Here is a 17,836-nt window from a genome sequence, read left to right as displayed (position 1 = left end):
ATTGTTACAATTAAATTTCAAGTTTTGCAGATTAATCCAACTGATGTTCTAAGTAGTTAAATATGAAGATTAAACAGTAGAAACTGTCACTGCATTGCTTCATCTAAAAGCTTGGGCAACATCAGACAAAGGAGGCATTGCTTCATACCTAGCAACAAGTACGTTATCTCGTGTGAGAAAGTATCTGAGAGCCCTTCAGCCTCAGGGTCTTGAAACGTAAAAGTCTCAGTGATTCTTCAGTCTCTAGACATTCTGACCTCTTGGACAATTTAGAACTTAAGGAATTTGCAGGCTTTACAAACACACAGCCTTTCATATGCACTGAAGCTTAGCATACCTTCTTCTAAGTGTCTGAAACAGTTATTGCTGTGCTGTCCTTATTTTACAGTTCCTTGGCATATCATACTTGCAAGGGTAGTTGTGACTTAGCTGCTTGGTTAAGTCCGACTCCAGAATACAGAGCTCTTTCTCTGGAAGTTAACTCAGAGCTGTTTTGGGGTATGAAGACCCAAGATAGAATCCCTTACTCTAAACCATATGGTTTCCAGCTAACTGTTCCTTTATTTTGGCTTGGCTCAAACATTCTTACTGAAGTGTCAAATTTTGACTTTATGCAATGTCTTTTTCAGTCCTCAAAATGCTTTTAACTTTCCTTCAGACTGTGAAAACAATCCTTGCTAGGAAGAATTATATTTCCCAAGCTGCATCCAATGGCACAGGCTCAATAAGAATTCAAGTTTTCAAAAGAGGAGGAATTGATAGGGGTAAAAAACAGCAATAAATTTCTAATATCTGAAAGAAACTTAGACGTGATTTTTTTCCTGCACTATTTCATATTTCTTCATAACAAGTTAGGCTAAATAAATCACAGTAAAACTATCCAAAGCAATTTGTTACCTTAAAATAAGTTTGGCAGTTATCGCAATAGACAGTATTTTATTGCAGATTTCAAATCACCATGAATGACACCACATACATCACCCAGGAGATGATGGTCTAAACGGGGCTGCTGTGTCAAAATCTAAGCGGTCTCTTGTCTTTGTGCCCAGGCTGATCTCAGCTTTTAAATCGTTCACAAGCTTAATTCAGTACATGAACTAAAGCAAAGGAATTCTCCCTCTGCGGTGATCTGAAATTTATTCATTCACAGTTTAACACACCGAAGGCTTAGACTATTTTGCCATATCACATAAAATGTCCCCAGATAGTCTGGATATGGCCTTCCAAACGTATACTTCTGGGAAGTTTACTGACCCCGAGAATAACGTTTATCTTTGATACCATTAACAATAACCAAATGCAGATACTGTCCTCTTGCTGATATTGCAGGCTGATTTGGAGTTGATTAAATGAAAAATTAGTTTACTTCATGCAGCAGTCTTGAAACATGAAACTATCTATAACTCAGCTCCACATCCTGCACTGAGTTATTAACCACCTCCACTCCAGCAAAGTGGAATTCTTACCATGTAACCTGCAAATCAAATGCAATATAATAGAGCATTTCTCAAACTTTTGCTTAAAATTAAGATAATGCAGTCTTTTGCAATTGATCGATTCTGCCATGCTCCTCAATGCAAGGATTCTATTTGCTCTCATGTTTGTATGGAAAGGAGTATTAGACAGCAACACACAAGTCTTACAACACAAAAGCTGTGGCTATATTAGCATGGCTCACTTGCAGCTGTACTGCTTACTGTTTTTAAGATTTGAATTTTTCCAATTATTTTTTTCTCATCTTGGATATTTCATATGGTTCAAAATACTGCAGTATCACTACAGCTTACAACCTTCAATGTATACCTCCTTGTATCTTCTCTTTGAGATGGAGAAATATTTTCACTTTTTCAAGAGGGGAGACTTCGGTATAGAAAAAACAAAGGATATTTTTCTAACAGCTGCCATAGGAGCCACGCAACAGAACTTTTTTCTCTTGAACCACACAGTAGCATCTTTAAGATGGAAGACACTCTTTTCTATGTCTGGATCTCAATGCCTTACAGCAAGCACCACAGCTCTGTTCTCTCAAAACTAGACCCCATCAGAGTCTGGATCTTCCTGTGCCTTCGGTTTTGTCCAGAAACAGGTTTGAAGTTTAGTTCATACCAAAAATATGCTAAGGATCCAAGCCCTAGTGCCTAAATATTGAAAGAGAACTTCAGACATGGTAACAGAATTAAATCTGCAGAAGAGATGCATGGCTGACCAGTGACTCACAGAGCACAGTCAGCATGGGACACAACGGCAGGAGGGAGAAAGAAAAGCCAGAAAACTCTAGGAAGAATCAAAACATTGTTAAAGAAAAAGAAGAAAAAAAAATACATCCCCAAATGTTTCTAAGAAGAAAAATGGAGTAGAAATTTATAATTCCAGAGCACTGTTGTACATATAAGGGAACAAAACCTCACTGAAAAGTGGACACAGACAGGTCCTGGTTCCTTACGACAACAAGCTTGACTTTCTTTTGTTAAGTGCAGAGAAAACCCAAGGTAGAAATGGCTTTTAAAAATGTTAACATTTTGTGACCTGTTTGACTCCCATAGGTGGACTTCCTGATAGAGAAAATACATAGATTTAAAATAAGATCTTATGACCTTCTAGGACTTACTAGAATATGGATCATTTAGCATTTTTAAAAGATTTAAGTTATATATATATTTTAGAGGAAACCACTGCTGTAATAATATATTACAATTATTGAAACTATAATATGCCATTTTTTTTCTTTCATCTCTACCGAAGTACAATAGGCAGAGTGCCCTGGGAAACAATTCTGCTTGGAAACACTAACCTAAGTTAACTTCAGAAGAAAGTAGAATAAGAACTCACTATATACAAGCCTCCACTAGCCAGCTAGACTAAAAATTTTGGCTGTCTTCCAGACAAGCACTTTCACTCTCCTGGACCCATAGGGAGCATTGCAATTGCACGCAAGCAGGGACTAAAGGGAGGAGCTGGTAATGGGAATAATGCAGGGAAAAAAAGCAAGGATTATAGGCAGTACAGCATTACTTTATTTTTAATGTAACAAAGTTTGTTACTTTCATTTGTCAATTAATATTTTCCCCTCCTTTATTTTTGCTTTAACTCAGCAAGCTGAAAAATCCAGCTGCTCTGAGCATGAATAAAACCTCAATGGTGTCTCATCAAAATGTATGCCACCAATCACATTTGACTTACATACACAAAAAACCAAAAAAGTTACTCTCAACTGGGCTGAAGCACTGTATGGAGAGCATCGTTCCTTCAGGGCATGCAGCTGACTACAGTTATTGGGGCCTCAGGCTCAAAAACACCACTTAAAAGAGAGAACTCTAGTAAGCAAACTGTCTTTCTTCACTTCTACCTCCTTGTTCTTTCCCCTTTGGCAGTTTCACTTGGAGGGCTGGCACTTCAAAGGAGTCATCTACTCTTGCACTTGTCTTCCTGTAGCTGACAGAACTGGACTGGTGGCTATAGCAGTGATCAGATGAAAATGCAACTAGATCCTTTAGTTCTGTGAAGGGCTAAGACAGACTTAGGGGAGCTTTCTCCAGAGAAGCCCAGATCCTGCAGAACAGCAGATTACCTTCCTCCATGAACATATCTACAGCTCAGAAACTGAAACAACTAGAAAAGTGACTGTCGGGGAAGAACCTGCTGGAAGCCTGGGTGAAAGAGCAGGGAACTAAACTACCTCTTGCCTATCAGCCACAAGGAAAACATTTGTAAGACCTACCTGCAATGAACAGCACAAGTAAAGCCTTTCAAAAGAAAGTAAAAGCCAATGGCAAGCACAATGTCAGCATGCCTACAGCATCCCTACAGAAAGAGGCTGACAAATTCAAGGCCGGAGATAATACTGTCCTAGAAACCAGCCTGCCAAAGAGAATAGAAATGGACTGCTTGTTACAACAGCTCTGTTTTGCTGTGGTAGAAGGAAACTGAAGCAGAGACGAACACTGAACAAAGGCAAGACTATTCAGATGCAGTTTCCTTACTTTAGTCCTTACTCTGCTGCATCTCATCTCTCTGCCCTCCCTCTTCCTCCTTGTAACCTCCTTGTAATTGACTTCAGCACTCCTCTACCCACTAGGGTATAAACACTTAAACCAGTTTGGCCTCATTTACTGAAAACACAGATTTGGATGACCGGACAGAGAATAGTGTCATTTCACTTGCTTCTGTGTGCAAGTTGTAAGTTTATAACTTCCTGCCCAGTTTATACTCTCATTTCCTCTCTCTCCAATCTAATGTGTTCTGTCCCACTCCTGGGGCCACCTGGGGGTATCTGAATTACTTGTAGCTAAACCTGAAGAACTTCTGATTTGGGAAGTCAACCCCAGTGGAAGCGTCTTGCCTGTCCAGCTTGCTCCTACCCGGCTTTGCCAAGATGAGAAAGCTGTAGCATTGCAGCACCAGCAGTAGTTTCATCTGATGCCAAAACTGTAGTGTTCAGTAAATGTCATTCTCTTACTGAATCATTTCCAGACAGCATTGAGGGATTTGATCATTTCCACTGTAGGTTGAATAAAAGTGCTCTAACTCTTTGACGAAGTATAGCAACACTTAATATATATTTCTGGCATTCTCCCAGCTGGATTCCGGGCACAATGAAACGCCCATCCTTCTGCATCCTGCCTCAAAGTTTCCTGCAATACAAGTTTAATACCGAGCAGCCTTCTAATATTAGATCTAGACAACAAGTTATATAGGTTGTCAGAACTACCCAGCATTCAGAGAATAATACTACGGTAGCTTTTAGAAATAAACTACAGCCTTAAAAATGATGGTCTGTTATATGAATATCAATGAGCTAAACGTTTTAAAACTGTCTTTAAAATTAATGGAGTTAAATATCAGCACAATTGAGTTTACCCTCTTGTCTCCACCTAGGCCTGTTTTCCAACACTCTGTTCTTGTTCATTCTCCACATGCAGCTTCTGACCTTGTATTGCTCTCTTTCACCAACTAAAAGCTTCATTGTTCTAATAGTGCTGAGAATAGCTAGGCTGAAATATCACTGCATTTGAATTCAGCTTGGTATTACAAACAGTTTCTGTGCTCTATAAAGAGAAACGAGTGGTTGTCAAGAGATCCTACCTTCATTCTAGCTTCTGTATGAAGTAATATTTTAGTCCCTCTCCAGCTTTGTAAAGTAGTAATTACAGCTAAGGAATATAACCTTTTTCTTAAGAGCTCAGGTTTTTCCCTAGCTAGTTTGAAAAAAACAATAACAACAGAAAAAACACAAAAGTGCAATCTCAGTTCTGTATCCTGATTAATATCATCAAACACATTTGAGCTGTGATGTGTTTTTTTCTGTGCCATGATGAGTTGGAGGGCATGGATTAGCCTGCAGGTGCACAAGTACAGCAGATGAACTAATGCACCTTGGAGGTGTTCAACTATTAAAAAAAAATCTTAGAGATGTGCAAACAGTTCCTTCTCTTAGCCTTCACGACCAATTTTTCATTTACAAAAGATTAGACTCTTCATGCAAGTTGGCATTTGCTCACAGAAACATAAGTTCTCCCAGACAGCACATTATCATTTTTATTTCTCTTACATGCAAGCTCTCCCCAAATACTCATTCAGCTCTATTTTCTACTTACAATGAAATGAGAGATTTCAAGCCTTTGAATGCATCAGCTGCAATGTCAGATATTTGATTCTTGCTGATGTCTCTGTAAAGAGAAGAGGGGATTAAAAGAATATTTGTAAATTCAAATTTGATGAAAATAGTTTAGCTTGAATACTTTTATAACTGTGGTGTTTTGGAAGAATATACTTGGTACAAAAATGGAACTAAAAGATTATACTACCTCAGATAAATTACAAACCACGTAAGAACACAGATATGCAAGTTCCAGGAACAATCAGAAAACATCAGTCAGTATGACAGGCTGAAGCCTCAACATGTTGCAGCTCTCCTGTTGATAATGTGATGGACATTCAAACAAATAAAAGTTTTATGAAAAGCTTTGAACAACAACAGTGAGGTAGCCTGTTGAATAAAAACTGTTGGTAAAACCATCTTAAGAACTATTAATAGTGGAGGTGGCATTGCAACTCTTTGCAAGCTCTCCCTCAGGCATGAGGGGCAGCCTGTACCAAAGTTCAAAGAACGTTTGAACGTTTAAATGTGGGGATGAAAGGCTAACTTAACATACATGATTGTATTTTGATTTTAAGTGAAATCATAGATAAGATGAGGAGAAGCACAGACACCCAAAGCAGGTGCCCATGTCACAGAGCTCAGCCCTGTACCAGTGATGTTTGGGTTGTAATGGCCTGGAGAAAACAAGCAGTGCAAAAATCTGCCATGACCATGATCTGGTGCAGTAGGCGATAAGAGGACTGACGCAGCAATGGCAGTGCTGCCCAGATTTTCAGATGCAAAGGAAAACACTAGAGCATTTGAATGGACCCATGAACCTCTGAAGCCAGTGGCATTGTGGGGGGTACTCCACATGTTGCAGCCTGCCGCTGGGAGCCCCAGCGAGACTCCACCAATATTCTTGCTATGATGCAAGTGGAATTCAGTTTTACAATGCTGTCATTTGCTAGGGAAAGTGAGTTCCTGGTTTGAAAAAACAAAACAAATCAAAACAACTTTCAATTTTAATCACAACCAACCATGTATATTGAGATCAAATACAGACTGCACATTTTTTTTTTTATATGGAGCCAAATTTACTATGGTTGGGACACTGCTCAGAATTAGGTGCCTTACCACGACTGTCACTGCAAACCAATCGCTCTATCAATAGTATAGCTAGGTGCTTAGCTAGGGGCATAACTTTCAGCCACCTGGCTGCATTCACTGCCAGTTGGTATCAATAGTATCAAATCTTTTCACTAATGGCTGAGGCTGTAGTAATGCAGTATTTCATACTATACATCTCCTCTTTTTTTTTTTTTTTTCCCGTCTGCTGGGTCAGATGCTGACAATCCCAGATTGACACTAAATAAACATTCCTCAAAGAACTTAGGAATCAGAAAGTCAGCAGACTTTACACATGTTTTGAGGCATAAATTCTGCTGGATAAAATTTTAATTAATTCCTCTAGCTGTTTTCAAATCTAGCTGCATAAAGGGGGATTTTCTTTGGTTCTTTAAAAAGGCTCATGAAACAACTGTTCTGCAACTTACTGGTGTTTTCTGTCTGAGCATCCTGCCTACAAGGAGAACATTCGGTGAAGGTTGCTTGTTCTTCAGCTCAACTCACAGCAGACAAGTTTGTGACAGTGAAAATACGTACGTGTATTTTTATACCTTTTGTTAAATCTGTTTAGACTGTCTGCTAGCATTTGATGGTTTTGGTCTAGTAATTCATATGTAAGCAGAAGTCTGGTGGGAATTTGTGCTATTTGTGTATTCGGGAATAGTAAAACCTATCACAAAGAAATGAAATCATGAGCTTGCTGAACAATGATGATCTGAAAGGGGTCGTCTAGTTTTTGGAAACAAATATTTCAGCACTATTTTATTGATTTGCTACATTTCAACATTTCCATCTTTTCTCTCTCCTGTGTCTGGATGCTAATGAGCGTATAACTAATGGTGTCTGAACATGCATAAATGCCATGCTGGGTGACGACTCTTACCTACTTCATGCAGATGCACTACAATCAGCATTAGAAGATAATTAGACACATTATTTCCTTTCCATTAGAGCCCAAGCTCCACTGCTGTTGGAAAAGGAGGCTCCATCTCCTTCTGACTTGTTGAGGCAAAGGGATTCAATTATGTCATTGTGCTTTTGTTCCCTTCCTTTGGTCTGCTGCTGGCCGGTAAGATCATCCTAGTCTCTGCCTGATTTACATCAAGACAAAGAGATAAGGGTTTTTCTAACCTGCACAACTAAGTCAATTTAAGCCTTACAAGGCTCATTTCCATAGTTTACGGTATTACTGAATCACTCAGAGGAATTGTGGCTCTTTAGCTGGAAATGTAATGAACTTATCAGGATTCCACCCAGGCAGGGAATACATTAGTCACATCACACTCGTCTCCCTGCAGCTCTGACAGCGCAGTGGAGATGATCTTCTTTCAAAAGGTTGTTTAACACACCTTGGAGCATGGCTGTGCTCAGTTACCGGTTAGGGATATAAACTGTTTTTTAACTTTGCAGCAAGGAAGAAAGGATACCCTATGAGTCACTGTATAACATGACTGTATGGCAAAAGACATTGGTTTAAATGTCTTTACTTTAAAAGGTTTTGAAACAAAACATTCATTTTTAGATGCAGCCAAATGCAAAACTATTAATAACACTGGATGAACAACCTCTTTGTTGACTAGCATTATTAGAAATACATTAGTTGATAATCTTTAATATTTTAAAGTGGACTATTCTCATTTGATAAGAGTACTCAGCAAAAATCCACGTCATGCAATGTTTTAGTTTTTAAAAGCTGTTTAACAGAAGTATCAACATCACAGAGCTACTGAGAAGACTGAAATCTCAGTGTGTTTTCAGCTAAGATACAGTAAAATGAATGTGACAACATGAAATGTCATTATAAGCACTAGAGTTGGAGAGGTACAAACACATCTTTCAAAGTGTCCTAGTCTTGTGCTACAAACTTGTTTATTTAAAGCCTCAGAAAAGCAAAGACAAAATGTGAGGGAATGACATAAACTTTGGTACGGTTAGGTTAGAAGTTACAGAACTACAGTACAAGCACAACAGGTGATATGCAAACGTATTTTAAAAGGCATGTCTGGGCTAGGTTGAGATGTACCTCATTCAAGCTCACAAAACCTCTACTAGAGGCCCTGGGTTATTGAGCAGAGAGCAGGAGCTGTAACATTCCCTTCAAATCAGGGGAACCATCATTCTGGATTATTCAATTCAACTGTGTGTTTGAATCCTACAGGTGCCACATCTGCATTCTGAGACTGATACATTTAGCTTCATTAAATTTATTGTGTGAGAAGATGTGAGAAATTATGAGAAGTCCAGGACACACAAAAGATTTCAACTCTTCACCCTGGAAGTTCCTGAAGAGACGTTCTAAATATATATAATCTATGTAATCTATCTAATCTATAGCTAGATGCAAATATAAATTAATATACACACATCTACAACCATCTCGATTTATTAAGTCATGTGAAGATTATCCTGGACAAGCAGCTCTTACCTATAAACCAGTACCAGTTATCTAATTATTTAAGAAAAAGAAATGGCATCATCTTGCAGGAAATACTCAGTGAATAATCAAAATCCTGAGAGTGCTGCAAGTGAACAGTCTGTATCCCTACCATTCTACCATATGTACTCACAAGAAGGAGTAGAACACAATAATATGATTCACAATGTTGTGCTAATATTACCCTCTGAGTTCTATCAAAATATTATCTATAATAAGAAGAATAATAAAGTTCTTCATTTGCACCCTGGGTACAAATGAAATCAATAATGTTCTTGCTATTACACCACTCATTGAAATTACTGTGAAAGAAAGAAAGAAAGTATAAAGACTTCAGTGATATCAAGCATGTCTTGCTATTACCTAAATGTGAAAAAATGAATAATTCTTTTCTTTTAAGTGGTAATTTCTTGACCAAAGAGTATTTTTGTGTTAATAATGCTGGGATTCTTGCACACAGAAAAGATAATGTCTGTTATCTCTTCAAATCATCGAACAACTGTATTTAATTAAACTTCATGTACAATGTAATGCCTGGTTTAGAGCCTGTGTCCAGCAGCAATAAAAATTCAACAAGGAGACAGGTCAATAACCAAATGGCAAAACACCATGTCTGTTATGGGACATTCTGCAGCCTAACTATCTATCCCAAGTTCTTCCAGAAAACACTGTTATGTTAATTAAGCTTTGACAGAGATCATCTAGAATGATAACTTATTATTTAACTATGAGTTCAGATCTCATTGATTATGCCAATAATAATCCAGAAAGCTGTTAACACAACTTGCTAACAAAATCCTACTCTTCTATTCCAATATTAATCATTTCACATAATAACTGGCACACCGGTTTGGAGCGGCAAGTAAAGTTAAAAAACTTTTTTTTTTTTTTTTGTCAAGTCCCATAAAGCTAGAGTCCACAAATCATGAAAAATGAAAGGACAGTAAAACATTGCTGAAATCTAAAATTAGTTATACCTCTGAAAGAACTCAAATAGTGACTTTAATTATGGAAAAATTACAAGTTAAGTCACTGAAAAGGGATCCATCATTTTTCAATGAAATTACTATCTCGCTATCTAATACAGTACTTCTTTAAAAATACATACAGCTATATTGAAAGTGAGACAGAAGAATAGAGACTCTAAGATTGATGATTTGACCAGTTAAATATTAAGATCCATTTTTACAGCTCTTCAAGTTTAGGAATTTGATAGCTCTGGACTGGCAAACACAGTAATTTCACTCTCAAATCCAATGTTACAGCGCAGGCTCATTTCAGTTTCCAAAAGCATTACCTATCTGATAATTCAGTAGCCTTTTGTCAAATGAGTTGACATTTTCTTAATTCCAGTAAATACTGTTCACATTGGAAAACAACAACTGTAAAAAGCACCATTTTTTTTACAGCCTTAGCACTGAGTACACAGCCTGAATGACTTCTGGAAGTTAATGGTCCGGTGGTGCCCATCAAAATCTTGATAGGATGGTGAAGCAGGAGTAACTTGTTTTACCATTGTCTCTATTATAGTTCTGCTGTCACAATATCTCTCATATTATAGTTCTACTGTCACAATGTTTCTTACATATTACTTAAAAACAAAAAGCAAGAAAGACCAGAGAGAATACCCAGGTTATCTGCATGAGAGTGCTGCTACAAATCAAGATTATCTTTTTTTTTTTTTTTAATCCAAGCAGACAACACAAGAACTAAAAGGGAAGAATTGTCTGTGTATCTACTGGTAATTAAGAAATGAAAAAAACGAGCTCCAGCAGGCTTCTTTGTTTTCTTGTAAACAATCAAGCAATTGAATGCACTACAAAAGTCCTAACCACTCTGCAAGAACATGTACTCCTTCTAAAAGTTGGGTCAGCTAAATGGAGTGTTCTGAACAGAAACCAGAATGAATGAGAGAAAAATAAGGAACTTAAAATCTTTTCTGAGGAAACAGATTTGTTTGAACAGACTAACAGCTAATCAGCTCTCATCATTTATAATAGAAAGTGAATTTAACCATTATAAATGATTTCATGCACTGGTAGGCATCCTGAACCAAATCCCATTGTTGCTTACACTTTGAAGAGATTATTTGTGCAATCCCCAGTGATTTCAACATAGAAATTGCCAATATGTTTCTAAAATAAAGATGCTGAAATTGAAGCTAGAAGATTCAAGATTGCTCTTGTATGTTGGCCTTATCAGTAAGACTTACATTCTTTTAAGTTTCTTGTACTGGGTAAAAGCTCCAGGGGGGATGATTTTGACGAGGTTTTGTTCCAAACGTCTGAAAACAAAAAAAAAGTAATATACATGTTAAATACACAATTGTAGGACAGGAATTACATTAAACATTACAACTTTTTTTTTTTTTTATACAAGTATAAAGCTATTTTACAGAGGTTTATATGTGAAAGAGATTTTTCTTTTGAAAGGCACTAAATGGAAAAAATACTGAGGAAATAACTTTCCTTAGAAAAGAAATTCATCTCATTGATTACATTAAACCTGTATATAAAAAAAAAAGCCACAAGCTATAGAAATTACATCTTTAAAGTTCATGGAATTAAACAAACAAACAAACAAACAAAAACCTTAGGTGTATTGTATTACTACTTAGTCAAAATTAAGGTAGAAAATACAGAAGCTTCCCCTGACCAGCTACTGCAAATAGGCAGCTATCCAAACTGCAAGCTATGCTATTTGTGACAGCTTAATGAGATTAATAATACTACCAGAGTGACTCAGGAGCAACAATCTGTGGGAACACGCTGAAATTCCCTCCCTGTATCCACCACTTGCATTAATAATACTTCTGCAAAACAATGTGGAATGCACAGCAGTATAAATGCAGATTTTTAATTTTGGGCGGGACAGGGGGAGAGATATTTAAAACAGATGAAAAACGACTGTGTCTTCCGATTTTAACTAACAAATACTGAAAGTGTTCTAAAATATGGCCCAGACTAAACGAAAATGCTACTGTTCTCATTTCTGAGATCTGGTTTGAAAGAAACATTCTTTCCAGAGTAGCATAAATGCTGGTATCAGTAACAAAATGTAAGCAGCTTTAAGATACCACATCCAGTAACCACTGAGATTCATTTCTATGCCTTCACAAAAACATTTTCAAGCCTTTGACAGTAATATCCCCAAATACTGGCTCAAAAGACTGTCTTCTAGTCAAATGAACCCTAAATATTCATCTCAATTAGAAATGTAAAACTGGACCCACATACAACAAATTCTAATGTCCATGGCAGCTAAAATTCTACAATCACACTTGGAATTGAAAGCAAAATTTGATCTTATCCAGCTCTTACTAAAAGTTGTGTATTTTTCTTTTCCAAAAATGTGATACAAACAAACAGTTACAATAACAAAAATCTGTCGTTGGAAATGGTTTAAAATTGAAATGCAAAAACAGACTGGAATGAAGGAATGAATCACTCTAGCCATTTAGAGCTGCTGCAGCAGTGCAGAGGAGACAAAAATGTTAAAAACCAGGAATGGAGATAAAATGAGATGCAGAGACAAGTAAATCATGGTTTTTAAAGGACTTTGGAAGAATGCAGGGAAAACGTGTACAGCCCATCAGCCCTCTACTGCAGAGCGTATCCTTCAGTTGATCTGTGCTTTCAATAGGCAAAAGTCCCCTTGAAAATAAGATACTTTACCAGCTCAGTTATACTCCAAGAAGCTACTTAAATCATAAATATAGTGATACTCGTACAGTCAATTTGCACAGCTTTTTTTTTTTTTTTTTTTTTTTTTTTTTAAATTTCTGTAGTACTCTGCAATATTGCAAAGGTTGTGAGCAGGGTTAATTCTCTTCCTTGTTTTGTGATTCGAATAAGTTTCTGAGATTTTCCTACCAGTTGGTCTAAATATAACCTGCATCATTCCTGGCAAGTCCACAGTGAAATGCAAATTGCTGAAAGCTTCAGCACACTACTATTGTTGGGTGTTTGTCACCAGAATTAGCAGTACACATACTCTTCCCATAAAGGCTTTCTGTCAGCCTGCCAGTTTGGTGTTTAACTCCTCCCAAGCATTTCTCCGTAGACACTTCTAGGAAAAAAAGAGTGCCCTGCTCGTCATCCTTGCCTCATGGATGGAAACTGGGGGTTCACACACTGCACACAGGCGCAGAGCAGTCCTTGCAGTGACAAAGTACAGTGGCAGAGGGAAACGTGGCTCCATTTTATCACTGCTCAAAATTCCAAGGAAATTTTGGTCACTCAGAGGTGGAAATACACACGGAAATAACCCCACAATGGGCAAAAAAAGTCAAAATTTGAATAGTCACAGCCCAAGTAATAAAGGAGATTTCTAGAAAAAGTGGAGAGGAATACTGAAGAAGTGCTGTTTCACAGAGCTCCCTGGATGACTTCTTCATCCTTTCCTACACAATTTACAGCAGATGGCCTGTACACAAATCGATGGACAAGACTCTTGTCTTCTGCTGCTAGATTTTCACCTTATCACCTTATTATTTTTTTATTGTATGAAGTTCTTCATAAAAGAAGGACTAAAGACTCCACATAATACAGGATTTTAGCGCACTACATTTTGCAGCAGCTGCTACCACAGGGGCAACAAGAAGTATCATGGACAGAGCTTCTGTCATCAGGGCACGTTCTCAGGTGGATTCCCACTGGGAACAAAATGCAGCTGACATTGAAGCATTAAATAAAGTGCAGCATTACAGAAACAGGTGTTTAAAAAGTATGAATTACTAGTCTGACTTCAGTTTATTTTTTCATAAATGTATGCATAGACTGAAATGCATAAACTGAAAAACGATGCAGTTACACAAATAATACAGTAGAAAACACTTTTTTTGTATTAATACTTGGAGCTTCCTGTGCTCATAAATGACATGTGAAGGCCAGTACAGGATTAACAACCTCTAGGAAACACTAGGTTTTGCCTGAAGGGGTGTTGGCAATTTCAAGCTGATGAAGACTTAATTATAAACCAACGTTACTCATGCTGTAATGGGTACCATTGCTGCTAGAGGTGCCATCTTTCAAATAAAGGAAAAACAGACTTCTTACCAAGTGTTGTCTTGTGTTTTTTTTTTTTTTAAGTGAAAGGGTAGTCCAAATTTCACAGCCACATTTTATTTCAGAGAGAACTATCTAGTTTACCTAGAACAAGAGCTGTGCAAAACTTCATTTTTCATTGTCTATGCCTAGATGTTATGAAGTGCTGTCATACAAAAACAACCTGTGCTAGTGCATAGCAGCAAGCTGATTTTTCTTGTGTATCACTGGAATATACTATAAATTAGGTTTACAACACATTTGAGAGCTTCGTACAAGAGATAAAGCCCTAAAAGTGTAAACTTTGATCATTTGAACTACTGTCTGCCACATTAAAGATTTCTTACAACTCAATAAAAATTTTCCTTGATTTTCCTCTGGTATTTCATAATAAGATCCATTTAAAAGACTCCACAAGTAGAATTCACAAAACTGATAAAATAAATTGGCCATGTTCAAACCTCTCGGGCTTTTGTTCCTCCTTCCAGTTACCCATTTCACTGTGCCATGTTGCCTGCTGGCAGCTGTATCGTTTCAATGAATTGAAGCATATCTCCCCCCCTTCTGACATGCAGCAATGATCTGTCTGCCTCTCGATGCTTTATTTTATTGGCTTCGACAACAACGTCAAAGGACAAGAACAATTTCCTTTCTCCTCTCTAACATATTATCAGAGATTGGAAAGTATGCGGACCCAGTGGATTCAGATACATTTTTCTTGTAATAACATGATGCTAGACAGGATAAAGTATTCCTTCTTCCCACTCTTTTTAAATAACTTTGCAGCAATGAGAGCAAAAAGTAAACACATCAGAGAAAAAGGGGGGGGGAGAGGGGGAACTATGCAGTTAAATATGACAAATGATCCCAGAGCAAAGAATAAGCACTCAAATTCCCATGCTAATCCATCTCAGAGTTCACTAAGGTGCAAATCTTTTCATCACCTCCTCATCTGGCGCCTGTACTGCTCACACCCAGGATGGCAAAACACAAAGGTTAAAAAATTCTCCCTAGGCAGCCTTTGCAGAGCTGGCTCATGCTCTGGGGAGTGACGGAGCCATTTGTCTTGAAGAGTGATTCCCCCTGCAGAGTGGGGGAGACAGCCGTATTAATTTGGGCCTTAACTATCTCTCTTTCAATGAGGGAAAGAAAGAATTTGTTACTTGGGTCTCTAATGGAGCAGTTTGCTAGCAATTTTCCCATTTCAAACACCGTCTCAGCTGCTAATGTGTAATGTTTTGTCAAGCTTGCCTACCCATAACATAGACAAATCACTAGCTTGGAGAAAAAGAGAGAGGGAGTGAAGCATCAGTACTGATAATTCTTAGCTGTCACATGAATAGAGCCTACAAATGAGACATCCATGCTCTATTAACAGTGCCACCGAGCTCTTGCCTGAGATGTGTCAGAAACGTCCCTCTGCACTGGGCGGTCATGAGCTTCCCTGCTGGGAGACAGAGCACGAGTGAATGAGCCAGACTGCTCCCTGGATCACGTCGCTCCGCTCCCCGTGCTGGGGCTCTTCGGGCTGGCATCGCTCAGGCAGCCAATAACCAAAAGCAGTCGCCAGAAGAGAGAAAGCCTAAAGTCAGGTTAGTGCAGCAGTAACCTGTAGCACACACGTCTGGCAGGATGCACGCAACCTCTGGGAAGGATGGGACACTTGCTTTGCTCCTGCCCTATAAGCAGGGATTTTCAGGGAGCCAGTAAAGGACCACTGGGGGGAAGTAACCTGCATGTACATCAGAGCCCAAGGATGGGCTTTCTTTAGGAAGGATGAAACTTCTCAAGCATGCAACAACCAGGAGAGAGCCTGTTTGTCCTTGCCAGGGAGGGAGAACAACTGGATTATAAAAGCTGCTTTACCATTACTTTACATTTATCTCATATTTTTGACTTTTATATCTTATCATACATTTTGCACTCCAACGAGGAAAAATTCACAGATATATTTTCAGTATTTAAGAGGAAAAGATCACTCTTAAATCCGGTTGTCTTGGGGCTAGAGCCCAATTGTGCCCTGAATCTTTTCTTGCCTCTCTATCCACAGCAGGTTCAGGTAGCTGCACTGTGGTATTTACCCAAAGGCAGCACTGCACAGGAGAGACCCTCGCTGGGAGGGAAGGAATCCTGTACCGCAGTGGCACTGTCAGCACCTGTGGCTTATCCTGCAATGAAGAATGCAGAAGTCACACAGTCACTGCCCTTTACACTGCAGCACTGTGCAGGGCACTTCCCTGCAAAGCAGGAGGCAAAAGACCTGTAGACCCATTGCTTTACAAAGTGTTTATGGACCTACGCTACCAAGAAACAGCTTTTTTTGTGATTCTGCCTCACCCCTCAGCTCTCTGACAGGTAGAAGACATAGTGCTTTGGGATGGAAGGACATTCAGCATTTTAAATATCTCAACACTTACTGCTTGTTTGAACTAACAGACAGTTAAAGCCTTTAGTCTGTACCCTAGCCAAAGACTCTACCACCACTATAAAAACCCTAAACACATGTGGTTCTCCAAGACTTTTACACTGCTACCTTTCATCACAGTGCCTGAATGACTTCCAAGTAAAATTAATAATATGTATTATAAGTCCCTCTCTCATTGAGCCTGCTTCTCTGCCTTAGGAACTGGAGAACTGAGAGCAAGTAAACTGTCTGCCTACATTAACACAAGGTGACAACTAGAGTTTCCCTTCATATTCTGATATTTGGTGTTGATTTTCAGGGCCTAGCTGTCAAGCTCATCCTGTAGTTTTAAAAAGACTGTTTCTTAACTATTCACCTAACTCAGGGCAGATCTGCAAAGGACAAAATCCTATTAAGAATAAAGTGACTTCTCAAAATAAATCTATCTAGAAAGTTATATTGATAACGGTCACCAAAAGACGTCTTTCAGAGTGAAACCAGATGTTTTGATGTGTTCCCTGATACCATGGTGTCCATTTAAAAGTGGTGCTGGTCATATTGGATTTTCTCTCATACTACAGCTAATCTAGTTTATGCTGACACCAGTCACTAGTTGAGCAGTTGGTCACACTAACAAATGCTGGATTTATAGTGGCAGTCACACTACAAATCCACCAACTCTTGTATTTTATTTTTTTTGCCAAGCACTGTACAGACAAACAGGGCGACATCAGATAAATCTGTGGTCTGGTATTCTGCAAAACAGTTTTTGACATAACACCGACGTTCATATCTATATAGCCACAGAATGCAGTAATATATTATCAAATCTCAGGGCCCCTCCACCTACCACTGCGATACTCCATGTTCCCAGGTGGAATTTTTGTCCCTTCTCATCACATTTCATTCTTACTTTCTCCTGCCAGTCTCACTGACTTCTTTTCCCTGCTTCATCCTTGGAGTTAGTGCGCAGGCATCCACTGAGCATGCTACCAGTACCTGAGCTCCCTCTCACTGCAACACCACATCTGTGTGACCTCTTTGCAGAGCCTTCAAGTGAGCGTTCCTCCCCGAGAGCCACCATGTACCACCGTGGGTACAATCAGTGAGGATGTTAAAGGTACAACAGAAGCTCTTTTGGGGCAGAATACAAAATAACGCCTTCTCACTCTTCTTTTGCTGCTTCCCTCATCTGATATTTAGGATCACCCCTGTACATCAGGAGGATCAGAAGTGGGATTAGGAGG

At 38.6% G+C, this 17,836-nt stretch overlaps 1 protein-coding gene across 12 annotated transcripts in view; it reads right to left on the bottom strand.

The window, feature by feature from the left end:
* Positions 1 to 17,836, bottom strand: part of SLIT3 (slit guidance ligand 3) — a 512,478-nt gene that overhangs the window by 158,892 nt on the left and 335,750 nt on the right. For all 12 annotated transcript variants that reach the window (XM_083798318.1, XM_083798310.1, XM_083798313.1 and 9 more), the window contains 2 exons: positions 11,353 to 11,424; positions 5,595 to 5,666 (listed from right to left, as the gene is read on the bottom strand). In XM_083798318.1, the coding sequence (XP_083654444.1) occupies positions 5,595 to 5,666; positions 11,353 to 11,424 (144 nt within the window). The remainder of the gene's footprint in view (positions 1 to 5,594; positions 5,667 to 11,352; positions 11,425 to 17,836) is intronic.

This window comes from Anser anser (assembly GCF_964211835.1).
Source record: "Anser anser genome assembly, chromosome: 14".
NCBI classification, from domain to species: domain Eukaryota; kingdom Metazoa; phylum Chordata; class Aves; order Anseriformes; family Anatidae; genus Anser; species Anser anser.
Note: the sequence above shows the minus strand (reverse complement) of the source record. Positions and strands in the feature narration are given on the sequence as shown.